The sequence below is a fragment of the Bipolaris maydis genome, assembly GCF_028858645.1.
Source record: "Bipolaris maydis strain C4 unplaced genomic scaffold PSV08scaffold_15, whole genome shotgun sequence".
NCBI classification, from domain to species: Eukaryota; Fungi; Ascomycota; class Dothideomycetes; order Pleosporales; family Pleosporaceae; genus Bipolaris; species Bipolaris maydis.
Genome location: NW_027093871.1, coordinates 269,491 through 283,635, shown reverse-complemented (window position 1 = coordinate 283,635; position 14,145 = coordinate 269,491). Strand labels below are relative to the sequence as shown.

The 14,145-nt window shown below is 53.7% G+C and overlaps 5 protein-coding genes across 5 annotated transcripts; 2 read left to right on the top strand and 3 right to left on the bottom strand.

Moving 5' to 3' along the window:
• Positions 1–573: 573 nt before the first annotated feature.
• On the bottom strand, positions 574–3,987 carry PSV08DRAFT_412247 (putative ketol-acid reductoisomerase protein). Its single transcript, XM_014225402.2, has 9 exons — positions 3,759–3,987; positions 3,598–3,685; positions 3,253–3,542; positions 3,063–3,203; positions 2,658–2,662; positions 1,983–2,173; positions 1,896–1,927; positions 1,548–1,826; positions 574–1,498 (listed from the first exon to the last, which is right to left on the bottom strand). The coding sequence occupies exons 1-9, from the start codon at positions 3,777–3,779 to the stop codon at positions 803–805; spliced, it is 1,743 nt and encodes a 580-aa protein (XP_014080877.2). The 5' UTR covers positions 3,780–3,987; the 3' UTR covers positions 574–802.
• A 110-nt stretch (positions 3,988–4,097) lies between these two features.
• Positions 4,098–5,145, top strand: PSV08DRAFT_331649 (dihydrofolate reductase-like domain-containing protein). Its single transcript, XM_014225401.2, has one exon. The coding sequence runs from the start codon at positions 4,235–4,237 to the stop codon at positions 5,078–5,080; it is 846 nt and encodes a 281-aa protein (XP_014080876.1). The 5' UTR covers positions 4,098–4,234; the 3' UTR covers positions 5,081–5,145.
• On the bottom strand, positions 5,103–6,290 carry PSV08DRAFT_15905 (uncharacterized protein). Its single transcript, XM_014225400.2, has 2 exons — positions 5,625–6,290; positions 5,103–5,566 (listed from the first exon to the last, which is right to left on the bottom strand). The coding sequence occupies exons 1-2, from the start codon at positions 6,182–6,184 to the stop codon at positions 5,125–5,127; spliced, it is 1,002 nt and encodes a 333-aa protein (XP_014080875.1). The 5' UTR covers positions 6,185–6,290; the 3' UTR covers positions 5,103–5,124.
• A 372-nt stretch (positions 6,291–6,662) lies between these two features.
• PSV08DRAFT_412244 (glycosyltransferase) lies at positions 6,663–11,437 on the top strand (the record flags this gene model as incomplete). The annotated part of the gene is made up of 6 exons (XM_014225399.1): positions 6,663–6,809; positions 7,688–7,756; positions 8,227–8,701; positions 8,768–9,129; positions 9,182–10,852; positions 10,903–11,437. The coding sequence occupies 6 exons, from the start codon at positions 6,663–6,665 to the stop codon at positions 11,038–11,040; spliced, it is 2,862 nt and encodes a 953-aa protein (XP_014080874.1). The 3' UTR covers positions 11,041–11,437.
• Positions 11,402–13,693, bottom strand: PSV08DRAFT_230216 (uncharacterized protein; the record flags this gene model as incomplete). The annotated part of the gene is made up of 2 exons (XM_014225398.2): positions 11,402–12,815; positions 12,889–13,693. 2 exons carry the CDS (start codon positions 13,691–13,693, stop codon positions 11,503–11,505), a joined length of 2,118 nt encoding a protein of 705 aa, XP_014080873.1. The 3' UTR covers positions 11,402–11,502.
• Between the last annotated feature and the right edge of the window lie 452 nt (positions 13,694–14,145).

The following is a 14,145-nucleotide window of genomic DNA, read 5'->3' as shown; positions in this document are numbered from 1 at the left end:
TCTACCTTATCCCCCCACAACACAACACACAGACCTAAACTACTTAAGATCACGGGAAAGATTAAGTAGTCCTGAACTCGGGTCCCTTCCTTCCTTCCTTGCAAACTTTCTGAGAAGTTGGTTTTGTAAAGCAAAACAAGCATTGGTGTTTTTGTTTGGCGCTGGGCGCTGGGCGCTGGTGGTGGTGGTGGTGGTTTAATATATATTGTGGCTTTATATCCGGCGAGTAGGAGTGGGAAGGGGGGAAATAAATGTGTACTACACGGGCTCTCGCAAGATGAGTACGGATTCGTATAATTGTTATGTACGGCAAGTTCCGTTCAGTAGGTATGAATGGAAAATTCCGTGTGGTAATAAGTAATGGTGGTGGTCATCGTCGTCGTCGTGATGGTGTTGGTGGTGGGATTAAGCCTGGTTTCCATACCCGAGTTTAGCACTTCTTTTTTTTGGCTTGGCTGGGCTTGTCATGTAGGTTGTTGCCAAGGGAGATAACGGCGTAGTAGCTTGTCAACAACACTTCATCTCATACGAAACGTGAAAGAAAAAAAAACACCGGCGAAGAGACGAGAAATCAAAATGGTCGTGTAAAAAGTATCATTTTCGCTTTTCCTTAGACTAAGCTTCCTTTTTTCCTTTTTCCTTTCCTCTTTTCCTCTCTTTTGGTGGAAAAGAATTCCCGGTCCTGTAACCAGAGGACCACAACCGACGCCGTAATATTCCATGATCATACCCAAGACATAAATATCTACACAATAGCACCCTATTACATCCGCTAACATAGCTCCTCAACACACCAAGCCATTTACTTGGCGTTCTCGGGGCGGAGAGAACGGACAGCCTTTCCGGCGCGCCAGATCTCGAGGTCGTCAATCTCCTTGAGCTCTTGCTTGTACTTCTCACGGTAGTCGGGCTGCGAGTTGTACTCGAGCGAGCGCTTGGTCTCGGTACCGTTCTCGACAGAAGTGTAGAGGTCATCGAAGACAGGCTTGAGGGCATTCTTGAAGCGCTTGCTCCAGTCGATAGCACCACGACGAGCAGTGGTAGAGCAGGCAGCGTACATGTAGTCCATGCCGTTGGCACCAATCAAGGGGTACAGAGACTGGGTAGCCTCCTCGACGGTCTCGTTGAAAGCCTCAGATGGGCTGTGGCCACGCTCACGGAGAACCTCGTACTGGGCAAGGAACATGCCGTGAATTCCACCCATCAAGCAACCACGCTCGCCGTAGAGGTCAGAGTAGACCTCCTTCTCGAAGGTAGTCTCGTACATGTATCCGGAACCGACGGCAACACCGAGGGCAACAGCCTTCTCCTTGGCCTTGCCGGTAACATCTTGGTAGACAGCAATGGAAGAGTTGATACCACGGCCCTCACGGAAAAGCGTGCGGACGGTACGGCCGGAACCCTTGGGGGCGACGAGGATGACGTCAATGTCCTTAGGAACCTCGACCTTGGTGAGGTCCTTGAAGACGGGAGAGAAACCGTGGGAGAAGTAGAGAGTCTGGACCTGTTAGATGGATTCTCGGTGGGTTTTTGGAGTCAGAACTTACCTTTCCCTTGGTAAGCTGGGGCTTGATAGCGGGCCAGGTCTCGGACTGGGCGGCATCTGAGAGGAGGTTCATGACAATGGTGGCCTTGCCAATGGCCTCGTCAATGTCGAAGAGGTTCTTGCCGGGAACCCAGCCGTCTTGCTCAGCCTCCTTCCATGAAGCACCGTTCTTCCGTACACCGACGATGACGTTGAGGCCGTTGTCACGCATGTTGAGACCCTGGCCGTGGCCCTGGGAGCCATAGCCGATGAGGGCGAGGGTGTCGTTCTTGAAGTATTCCTGGGTTGATTGTTAGCTGAAGCTCTGATAGAAACCATGTCAATTCGATTGACGTGTCAACAAACTTACCAAAAGCTTCTCCTTGGGCCAGTCGGCACGCTCTGTTTAGCATCGTCAGCCATCGTTTGCTTGTCTTGTACATCCAATTGAACCTACCGTAAACAGTCTCCTTGGTACCGGCAAAGTCAATGGTCTTGACACCACGAGTTTGCTGGAACTGGCTGGTAACGGCAGCCCTGGGGGCGGCCTTCTTTGCACTAGCACTCAGAGCAGAGACAAAAGTCCTCTTCTGGGCTGGAGCAGCCGCCAATTGGCGGGCGGATTGGCGGAGGGCACGGGTGACGGGTCTTGAGGCCATTGTGAATGTGTGTGTATGTGGATTGGGGTATCTTGGGGTCAGAAATACTGGGCGGGGATGGATGGCTTTTAAATTTTCGGGCTCGACTATGACCACAGTATGAATTTCGAGTTCTGGAGCTTAGACCACGCCGATTATCGCTGCCCCAGACCACTGACACCCGCTCCATCGCATCGTCGGCCAATGAGGCGCCGGTATGTGTCCGGTGCGGGGCTGCTAGCAGGGGTGGTGGGGGGTCTTCGGGGAGAGATGCGTGTCTCCGACAGCGCTTCACATGGTGGGAGCCGCTCCGTAACACAGTCATACAGATGATTGCACCGAAAAGATAGACAGTGCTCACTAGGGGCTGCACGTGCTATCGTTATCATCTCTACAGCGTTTGACAACCACGTAGTTGTCTTGGGCACCGCACAGCAGTGGGCCAGACAGAGCTCTCGCCTTCTGTCCGGAAAGGAACTAAGCTGACGGCACACAAAGTCTGCATGGTGATGCAATGCCCCCAAGTAAACACTGTTGCCACGCCACTGCTTTGTTTTCCCACACAAAAATTGCGACGAATGTGTTGACAATCATGTTTTTTTACATATGAATTTCAAGCCAGATTGGTATAGAATTCCGACCAACTACATGCGCCCAAAAGCTGTACCACCTTTCCCAAGCATACCACGTCCTCATACACATGCTGGCCTCCTACATTTGCCCATGCCCATGCCCTTAATCCTTCTCAGATTGCAACCGTCTTCGCCTCTCACTCTTCACCAAACCCTCAATGTCATGTCGTGTCTCATCAATATAGTCTCCCGTGGAAGAGCGCTGGGCACTCGCGCAGCGGGATGTAGGATAGCCCTGCAGATATGCCGTGTGTCTCATTTGAGTACGCGGTCGAAGCTCTGTCCCTTGACTGTGCCCCCTCCCAGCGACGCGCGCACGTTGCGCTTGAAGCCTTCTCGGTTCGCCTTGAGGTCTTCTGCAGCCTCCTTGTTCAACGGATCCGAAGCGTTTGGTTCGAGGAAGAGAAACTGCATCCGTTAGTTGCGGTCACGCTCTAAAGAACCCTGAACCACATACCTGTAACCCAACAACAACAGCATTCAGGTTCAATACGGGTTTCCAGTCTTCTCGCAGAATGTTCAGGCAGACGTTGCCCTCGAGATCAATGTTAGGATGGTAGATCTTTTGTGTGCACTTGACTTTGGGTGGGTCGTGTGGGAAGTTCTGGTTGATCTTGAAGTCAAACTTGAAGCGGCCGCCCTTGTACATGCCCTCGTCGGGGTCGATTGTAAGTTCAAAGTTGAGAATATCGTCTGGGTTGGGGAAGTGCGTCTTCATCGTTGTGCCGAGGGATAGCTCTTCGAGATCTTGGTTCGCGTTAGCTACGCGCCTACTACCCTGCGGATTCTGAACACTGCGTACCTTTTTGTGTGCGCAGTTGGGCCGGAGTGACCTTTTTCTTCTTGCTTGACGCAGCAGCCGCAGCCTCATCTTGCTGCAGCTGTTTCTTCTGTAGAAAGTCTGTCAGTATCCGACAATGTCCACAGGCCTCATGCGCAAGTCTCTTCTACGTATAATCGTACCATGGACCATATTTTCATCATCTTGGCGGTATTGTATGGGGTCCCTGGCTACTGCCTTCGAGTCGGTCGCGCGGGCCAAGAGGAGTGGGAGAGCGGCGGGGGGCGGTGGAACCGATGGACCGGGTGGTTTCGCTGACGTGTTGGGAAACCCGGATAGCAGAAAAGGAGCAAAGGGCTACAGAAGCACAAACGCCAAAGGAAATACGTCTATGTCAGTTATTGTGGTGGTGAGAAAGAACAGTCGGGCAGGCTGCCACGACGGTCGGGCGGCCGTGCTCTGACGTGGGGTTCGTCGCAGTCTCCTGCGCCACTTCCCCTGACTCAGCACTCTACTCTCTCATCATGTTCACTGGCGCATGCTTTGGCCACCTCAGGTTGTAGCCGGCATATGATTCCTCGAAGCTCGACGGATTCTTTCACGCATTCAAGTCTTTCAATAGTACCTCTAGCACTTGCATTTACACCACGGCCACATCATGACGCCGACACCCGTAAGAGAAGCTCTGCACTTTGCAGATGCGGAAAGCAAGCAGTTTATAGAGTATATGCCGCCAGTTGCTGCTCAGACACCAACGGAAAAGCCTTTCGTCACATTAACCTTTGCCACGTCCCTCGACAGTCAGCTGTCCATTGCCCCAGGAGTGCAAACGGCACTTTCAGGGCCACAGTCCAAGTCAATGACACATTTTCTACGTTCCAAACACGATGCCATACTGATTGGAGTGGGCACGGCCGTTGCCGATAATCCATCCTTAAACTGCCGGATAGAGGGTGTGGGTGGTTACGGTGGTGAGGGCCTCATCGGGCAGCCTCGACCGATTGTTGTTGATCCACAATGCCGTTGGCAGTTCAGTGAGGAGAGCAAGGTGCTGAAGCTTGCTGGGGAGGGTAAAGGAAAGGCACCGTTCATCATCACTCATGTGGCACCATCCGAAGCTCGCAGGTCTGCACTGGAGAATGTGGGAGGCAAGTTCTTGCTTCTGGGGCCGTCACCTACACAGAAGAGCGAGACTACTTCCTCATGGCACATGATTCTGGATGCATTGAAAGAACAAGGCATACGAAGCGTCATGATTGAGGGTGGCGGGTTCGTCATCAATGACTTTCTCGGCCCGGGCCCTGCATATTCGCTCGTGGATTCGGTTATTGTCACCATAGCTCCGACATGGCTCGGAAAGGGCGGTGTTCAGGTTTGTCCTGATGGAGGTTCTGACCGACTTCCTGTCACCAGATTGAAGGATGTCAAATGGATACCACTCGGAGAGGATGTAGTGCTCTGTGGACGACCAAACACGTCGCTGCGGCAAGGACACAAGCCGTAGTATATTAGCAGTCGTAATATACAATTTCTGTTGAGCCAACCGGCTCACTCAATCCAAGGTAGCTCATCAGAGACTTCCCCTTGGAACAGCTCTTTGACGCTGTCTTCCAAATGCTTGAAGTGCCTTGCTCCTGTACTGGCATTCCATCCTCGTAGTTGCCTCTTGCCGCCGAGTAGAGCGCCAGTGCCCATAGGGTCCTCCTTCCACGCTGCGTATCCAGACTTCTCCTCTCCTAGAAGGGTACTTGTCAATGCGTCTTGTGTCATGATTGGATCAATACCCTGGATCTGGATGCGACTTTTGGGCCATTTGATTGTCGGGGCATGTAATTCCAGGAACCGCTTGGCTTTGAAAGCATGGGTGATGACACGAATCTGCTTGGGATATCTGCCTGTGACATTCCGGAATCGCAAGATGCTGAACAACAGGTTTTGAAACGAATCTGTGGCTTCTTCTTCCAACAATATGTATCCCTTGTTATAGAGACTATGGGTAGTTGTAAGTATGCTTCATGCGCCAACAGTCGGCCAACAGGCTCACATACTTGTAAGCACGGCCACCGCCCAAGTGGCCTTGGGCTAGTTCTGCTGCAAGTGCTGCGTGATAGTAGGATCGGGCCTCTGTTTTCAGCGTGTCTGCGCGTTTGGTAGCCCCGCCACTGAAGACAAGGATGCTCGAGATGGGATGGTTAGCATCTGTGCCCACAGTCAAGGCATCGATGCCGGCTTTGATGTGTGATAGAAAAGTCTCGTGCTCGCCGGGTTTACCAGCAGCGGCGTCTGGCTTTTGGAAGGGAGCAAGAAGCCAATTGGACTCGTCATACGGACTGAAGAGCGGAAGATGAGGAGTGTCGGCGTTGGGCAAGAAGATGGCGTGGCAGCATACAATGACGAGGGTATGTACATTTGGATAACTTGGGCGTGGAATCACATGCGGCGGGTGGACGAATGGATCTTGGTTCGGCAGCAGCTGCCCGTGCTCAACGGTCGGCCGTGCTTGAACCTTTTCGGGTGTCTTGGCAGGGCTGGCTGTAGATGCTGACGGCTGTGACTTGGACTTTGATTTGGATCTTGGGAGGTCCACCAGGGGTGCGGCTGAGGCCATGACGGCTCGCGCCGACTTGATCGATGTGGGGTAATGGTGCTAAAAGTCGGTGTATGTATGTACCGGGTTGGTGAGCGGACAGTCGAGTGGAGGTATGGTGTTTGGGATGTTGCACGACGGGATGGTGTGACAAGCATGAAATATGCGGGGTAGTATGGGATTAGCAGAGACAGAGATGAGGCGAGCCAGGCGGGCGATTGGGCCAAGGCATGAGAGTGGTTGAGGCATCCATTGTCATTGTGCATGCCAGTCACGTGGGTGGAGAGGGCTGGATGCCATGTCTACAGTGCTACACGACTGAGGGTGAGAGTGGGAATGGCCCAAGTCGGCCTTCTGTTGTTGAGACGCGGATGACGGAAGGCGCGCTCCTGACGCGAGACGGAAGGAACGCCTGGCATGGCGCGCAGGCTGATGTCATGGGCTGTAAAAGGCAACTTCGCTTGTGCTTTTTTGGGCCTTTTGTCCGCATCCTCCAACAATGCTTCTCGGCGCAAGCAGTGGCGCAGGCTGCCGGGCGTTGGAGCCGGTGGTGTTGTCAAGTTTCTACGGAGTACATGTGCACCAGGCCGGGGACAAGGCATGGCGGAATTTCGGTTGTGAGCAATATGTCTTGTACCTGCGGACAGTAAGTACGGTGGGCCGGTGCCTGTGTAGGATTGTGCTTAGCTGGGCACGCCGTGGGCGCAGGACGGTCCGCCGGATACGGAGTCTGAGGGTCCAGGGAAGGCCACATGCTTTTGACCCGCCAGAGCGGCAGCAATAGTAGGTGCATCCATATCCAGTAATTAATCGTGGCATTAACAGCGGGGAAAACCTCCTGATGGCGTGGGCCCTGCTCCTGCGTCGTCGCAATCGGCGGGCCCCTGATGGGCCATGGGCGTCATGGGTCGCTGGCCATGCGACTGGTGGTGCCTCAGTGGCAGTCTTTGATTGTGAGTATGCACCACCAGACACACAAGTGCTGCATGTGCTCCGACTCGAAGCCCACCCACAGGACGCGGGCCATGTTGCAGTTGGTGGCAGCGACAATGCACGCAGCCCTTTTTCCAGAAGACGTGAAGATCCCTTGGATGGGCCGTTGGCGTGCAAAGGGCAGCACTGGAAACATGGCCGACGTACCGTGCGGCCCCTGGTTGCAAGACGACATGCACAAGCAAATCATCCATCGGCGCCGCCTCATGCGCATACTACACAGATGGCTGCGGCATCATTGTTGGAACCGGATGCCACCCAAGCATCGCATCTCTACATGACAATAGTACGCTTTGTGGACATGCGGTAGCCGGGAACGGCCATGGTGGTAGGGCTGGCGCGAGGCTGAGCAGGTCAGCGTGGAGCTGATTAAGGCCGTGGCTCTAATTTTAGCTCGGGGTGGTGGCCAGCACGCGCCACACCGCCGGCTGGCACAGCAGGTTTGCCCAACATGACTGCACTCTAGTAGTAGTTGGTGGACGCACCCAGTGCTGGAATCTGCACCGCCATCGTATTAGCTACCGTCAGCAGGCCAGCGCCCCGGCAAAGATTCAAGTAGACCCAGTCTGCCCGCTCTCCCGCACGACAACTTGGCCGTCCGTAAGTATAATTACATTTCCCTGCCAGGCTTGTCCACCTGCACCCCCGAAACCTCAGGTCGACCAATTATCCTGTCCCTCCCTGCGGTCTACGCGTGTTTCAGCGCGGCCGTTTTCCTAGCGCAGGCTTCCCCCCATCTCTCCGCCCAAACAGGCTTAGCCTACTCTTCAGCACCTTTCTCAGCCCTCCAGCGCCCCAGACACTGCATCGGCCTTTATCAAGCGACACCGCCAGTCGTGCGCTCACTGCTCTTTTTTTCTTTCCATTGTTCCTCCCTACATCTCCACCCCATCTCCCCATCCCGCCTCGCCATCTGCAGCCCCTGCCTGCGGACTGCAGCTCGTCATGGCGTACAACAACAATAACCAAGGCTACAACCTTGGGGACCCCAACACTGGTGTACGAGCCCCTGATGCCAGCAACTGCAGAAAAACAGAAGATACAAGCCATGCAACTAACACGCCCTGCAGTACGATCGCACTGAGCATGAAGAAGAGGTTGCCCGCTCCCTCTTGCACGAGAACCCCACCGGTGCCAACTCAGACCCTTTCTACGGCAACCCTGATCACCGCCCACACTCAACCTACAGCTTGACCGAATCCTACGCCAACGATCGGCCAACTCAATACCCTGCACAGGGCCATGAGGGCACCAGCTACTCAGTTAGCGGTGGCTACGACCCAGCCAGTGAGTTTGGTGCCGGTCAGCGTGCGCCCTCACCATACGAGAGGAGCGAGACCAGCTCCACCGAGGCATGGAGGCAGCGACAGCAGCCCGGTGGTCAAGCCGGTGGCCTCAAGCGTGGCATGACCCGTAAGGTCAAGCTCGTCCAGGGCTCCGTTCTCAGTGCCGACTACCCCGTGCCCTCAGCCATCCAGAATGCTATCCAGGCAAAATACCGCAATGACCTCGAAAGCGGCAGCGAGGAGTTCACCCATATGCGATGTAAGTTTTTTTATGTGCCTTTCTGCCCTACAAGCATTCCGCCGATCCGATTCTGACAGCTGCCAGACACGGCTGCCACGTGCGACCCCAATGACTTCACACTCAAGAACGGTTACAATCTGCGCCCGGCCATGTACAACCGCCACACTGAGTTGCTCATTGCCATCACCTACTACAACGAAGACAAGGTTCTCACTGCCCGCACCCTGCACGGTGTCATGCAGAACATCCGCGACATTGTCAACCTCAAGAAGTCCGAGTTCTGGAACAAGGGCGGTCCAGCTTGGCAAAAGATTGTCGTCTGCTTGGTTTTCGACGGTATCGATCCCTGTGACAAGGGTACGCTCGATCTGCTCGCCACCATTGGTGTTTACCAGGACGGTGTCATGAAGAAGGACATTGACGGAAACGAGACGGTTGCTCACATTGTAAGTTGTACCAAATTTGACCGGATTGCGAGGCATCGCTAACAAGGTTTAGTTCGAGTACACCACACAACTTTCCGTCACACCCAACCAGCAGCTCATCCGCCCGCACGATGACAGCGCCAGCACTCTGCCCCCCGTTCAGATGATGTTTTGCCTGAAGCAGAAGAACACCAAGAAGATCAACTCTCACAGATGGCTCTTCACTGCCATTGGCCGCATTCTGAACCCCGAAGTTTGCATTCTGCTCGATGCTGGTACCAAGCCCGGTCCCAAGTCGCTGCTCGCTCTCTGGGAAGGTTTCTACAACGACAAAGATCTCGGAGGTGCTTGCGGTGAGATCCACGCTATGTTGGGCAAGGGCTGGAAAAATCTGCTCAATCCGCTCGTGGCTGCTCAAAATTTCGAGTACAAGATCAGTAACATTCTTGACAAGCCGCTCGAGTCGTCTTTTGGCTACGTCTCTGTGTTGCCTGGTGCTTTCTCGGCTTACCGCTACCGCGCTATCATGGGTCGACCGCTCGAGCAATACTTCCACGGTGACCACACTCTCGCCAAGATTCTCGGAAAGAAGGGTATTGAGGGCATGAACATTTTCAAGAAGAACATGTTCTTGGCCGAAGATCGTATTCTGTGTTTCGAACTCGTCGCAAAGGCCGGATCCAAGTGGCATCTTACCTACATCAAGGCCTCCAAGGGAGAAACTGACGTGCCCGAAGGCGCTGCCGAACTCATTGGTCAGCGTCGTCGTTGGCTCAACGGTTCGTTCGCTGCCGGTATCTACTCCCTTCTGCATTTCGGTCGCATGTACAAGAGTGGTCACAACTTTGTGCGCATGTTCTTCTTCCACATCCAGATGTTGTACAACATCTTCCAGACTATTCTTACCTGGTTCGCTCTGTCTTCCTTCTGGCTTACTACCGTCATTATCATGAGTCTTGTCGGTACCAAGACCGACACCCGAGATGCTTGGCCATTTGGTAACAGTGTCACTCCCATCTTCAACACCATTGTCACCTACCTTTACCTCGCGTTCCTGGTCTTGCAGTTCATTTTGGCCTTTGGTAACCGTCCCAAGGGTTCCAAGTACTCTTACTTGGTATCCTTCTGCGTCTTCGGTCTCATCCAGCTCTACATTGTCATCCTGTCCATCTACCTTGTTGTTCAGGCCTTTACCAACCCGACCTCTCAGAAGCTCGATACCTCGTCACCAGAAGCATTTGCCAAATCCTTCTTCTCGTCAGATGGTGTTGGTATCATTATTATCGCTCTTGCTGCGACTTTCGGTCTCTACTACGTCGCCTCCTTCCTCTACATGGACCCATGGCACATGTTCACCTCATTCCCGCAATATCTGCTCATCATGTCCTCGTACATCAACATTCTCAACGTCTACGCGTTCTCCAACTGGCACGATGTGTCCTGGGGTACCAAGGGTTCTGATAAGGCGGATCTTCTGCCATCAGCCAAGACGGAGAAGGGATCAGACGGAAAGCACAACGTCATTGAGGAGCCTGATCTGCCCCAGGCTGATATTGACAGTGCGTTCGAGGCCACTGTGAAGCGTGCTCTTGCGCCATACGTCCCACCAGAGGAGAAGGACGAGAAGACCCTCGAGGATTCGTACAAGTCTTTCCGTACCCATCTGTGTACCGCTTGGATTGGATCCAACTCGACTCTAGCCGTTGTCATCACCCAAGATAGCTTTGACCGCTTCGGTTTCTCCGTAAGTTTTGATTGTACTCTCTACTCTAGACTTTGCTAACATGACAATAGTCGACCGCCACCACTAGAACCGCACACTTCTTCCAGGCTCTCCTGTGGTCTACTGCAGTACTTGCCTTGGTTCGTTTCATCGGATGTCTGTGGTTCCTTGGTCGCACTGGTCTCTTCTTCTGCGTGCGGAAGAGGTAAAGTGGCGTACGTGCTACTGCGACGCCCACTTTTGTGTTTCCAAAGCCCTGCTTCGATTACCCTAATCAGATATAATTGGCGTTTCTTGGTGTCGTTGGGCTTGAGCAGCAGCTAGGAGCTGTGGTTTTTTTGCTTGTTTCCCAAAAGAAAAATATCACGCGCGCATGCCTGGCGTGGATTCACCGCGTGACTCCTCGTCGGACGTGTCACAGACATGAAATGTTTGGTTCCATTTGGAAAGGGGGAGCGGCAAAGACATCTATGCCCAATACTTTGTGTCATGGGAGGCCTGCTGGCTTGCTTTTATGCACGCTAGAGATGTATTGGCTTTTTATATTCAGATTTTAGATTGGAAATACCACAAATATGTTAAGATGACTGTGTTTCATGCGTGCCCGATGACGAGGCTGTTTGCAAAGAAGAAATAACGTAATGTGAAAGTTGTTTCGTACGTTTTGGTGTCTAACCAAATCTAAGATACCACTCATTACCATTGGCGTTTTCGTGTCCAACAATCGGCGTATCCATCCACAGTTTCTCCATGTCCAGCCTCTGAGCGTAAGTCTCTGTTCTATCCTCCGTCAACGCCAATGCAAATACTGCGCAGCCAAAGAGCACGGGTTCAGCATCAAGCGCCGAACACCTCGCAACAGCATCTACACCAACTGTCGGTATAAGGGTCCGCTGCCACACCAAATTCGTATTAGCATCTGGCTTGAGACTCTGCGCCCACTGCCGCATTATGGTAGGCGTCTGCTGCTCTTCCTGTAACCTCAGCATGCGAACACCACTCGCACCCGCATCCGAGCAAACAACCGTTGAATCCTCATCCACCACTGTGCCTTCTGGGAACGACAGCTGGGCCTGCTGCACAGCAGCACTCTTAAGCTCCGACACACTAGTGAATTCCGGCAGTACCTCTCCTTTCCTACGCCCCCGCCCTTGAATCGCAAACCCAGCCTGCACAGCCCTCAACTGCACATCACTCGCACCGTGATTCTCGATCCTATGCCAGCGTACATACCAATCCGGCCAGCGCACACACGGCGCAACAAGCAGCGTTGACACCACGATCTCCGCATCCACCCACGGTTTCCACTCGCTGCGCAGCGCAGGCACTGTTTGCGCGACTTGGCCGTTGTGCATCAGGTCCACGGTGTCGAAACGGGGAGAGCTGACTTTCCACGGTACGCGCCATGTGTCGCCGCCGTCTTTGCTCAGTGCGAGGGTGCTGTCTGGCGCGAGTTGCTGTAGTAGAGGACCGGTGGGCACGCTGAAGGAGAAGTGAGATGAGTATGCGTATTTTCCGTATTTGGCCTCTGTGGCTTTGAGGGGCCAGGGGCAGAATTGGCCGGTGGAGAGGAGGAAGTGGTGGTTTGGGTTGTTGCAGAGGATGTGCATTGGAGGTTTGACTGGGACGATTGCATGGGGAGCGCTGTGTGGTAGCGGTTTTTCTTCAGATGTCCAGAAGGGGTGGGTTGGTGGGAGGGCTAGTGCGAGGAAGGATTTCATGGCCCAATAAGGGGATTGCGGGCTGTTGTAGTCTTCGCTCAGGTACATGTTTGGGTATGCGAAGCCGATGGTGAGGGTGCCGTCGCTGTTGAAGATGTCGGGTTTGGTGGCCCACCAGCGGAAGTGGCGGAGGAGGAGTCCTTTGATTACGCCCCAGTCGTCTAGAGGTGCGGGCAGAGAGACGTCTGCGAAAGCGATGGCGGACCAGAAACCTGCGAGTGCAAAGCGATATGTGAGACTGCGGCCAAAGGGGATAGCAGCGCCTGAGTTGGGTGAGTCAGTAGCCATGTAGTATCAGACAAGGGAAGCTTTTGATTCCAAGAGTAATATACATACCGTTATTATCAAAGTACCTCCAGAAGCTCATCGCAAACTCCCTCGCTCGACCTCGAAACCGCTCGCACCGCTCCGGATCCAGATCCCCCGCCATCTTCACATACACCAGCTGCGAAAACTGAATCGCAAAGCTCCCAGAGTAGTAATCCGCCTGACGTCCCTCATCTCCCCAAATCCCATCCGCCGCCCACCCCTCCCCCCTATAAAACTCCTCCATGAGATCCAAATCCGCCTGCATGGCCCCCAGCACCTCCTCCCGCGGTACACCACACACGCGCACCAAGGCCAAATTCGTCATAACCCTAAACCACAGCCAATTCGTCGTGGGAAAATCCTTGCCATTGATCGTCTTCAACCAAGCCGTGATGTTCGCCCTTGCCTGCTCCGTCTGCTCCTCAAACAGCATCTGCGGCGCCGCCAGCAGCGCAAAAGAAATAATTTCCATTTCCACCATGCGCTGGTCGCGCAGGACCACGGGGCCCCAGTACTCTGCGTGACTGGGATCGGTTCCGTTGGCTAGGCCTCTGGCGAAGGGCGAGATTGTTTCTCGAGCCTCATCAGAGGGACGAGGCGTCGAGGCGGCGGCGGCGTGTGCCAGAGCGCCAATGGCCCACAGGGGGCGTGCAAAGCCTTCGAGTTGCGCGGCCACATCGTCGAAATGCGTGCCTGTTGCTAAGGCGAGTTTGATGCGCGCGCCGCCTGGTGAGTGGAAGGGGCGTAATGCGTGGATTAAGGTTCGGGCTGCGGCTTGAAATTGATTGCGGGTTTGGAAGGGGTTGTCGGAGAAGTCTGGAAGTGGTGGCATTTTTTTTTTATTTTGCTTTCATCAAATTATTCTTCACTTCCCCCCTCTCTCCTCCTGTTTTTTTCTCTCTTCTCCTTTGGCCTTTTTCTTTTCGCTTGCCGAATTTTTCTCAATGTCTTGTGGCGTGAATTCGTAAGATGCTGACACGTGGTGACTTTTGAGGGTTTGTATTATAGTGTTTGTTGATATTAAAGGGTAGGACTACTTGGTTTATTCACCTAGGTTGGCCGGTAAAACGGTTGCAGTTGCGCGCGCCCTGCATATCAACCAACCCTTTTTCCCCGCATCAGGACCAAAAAAGGTTGCAAGTCCGATGCAAGCAGTTTGGCCTCCCCGAGGCAACAGCATCCTGTCCCCAGATGGATTCCTCCACTCGTTGGTAGAAGTAGAATTTGAGTGCGGAAAACGTGCTTGCTCATTAAAAGTGGACTGATGGGCCGAAATGAGGGCTA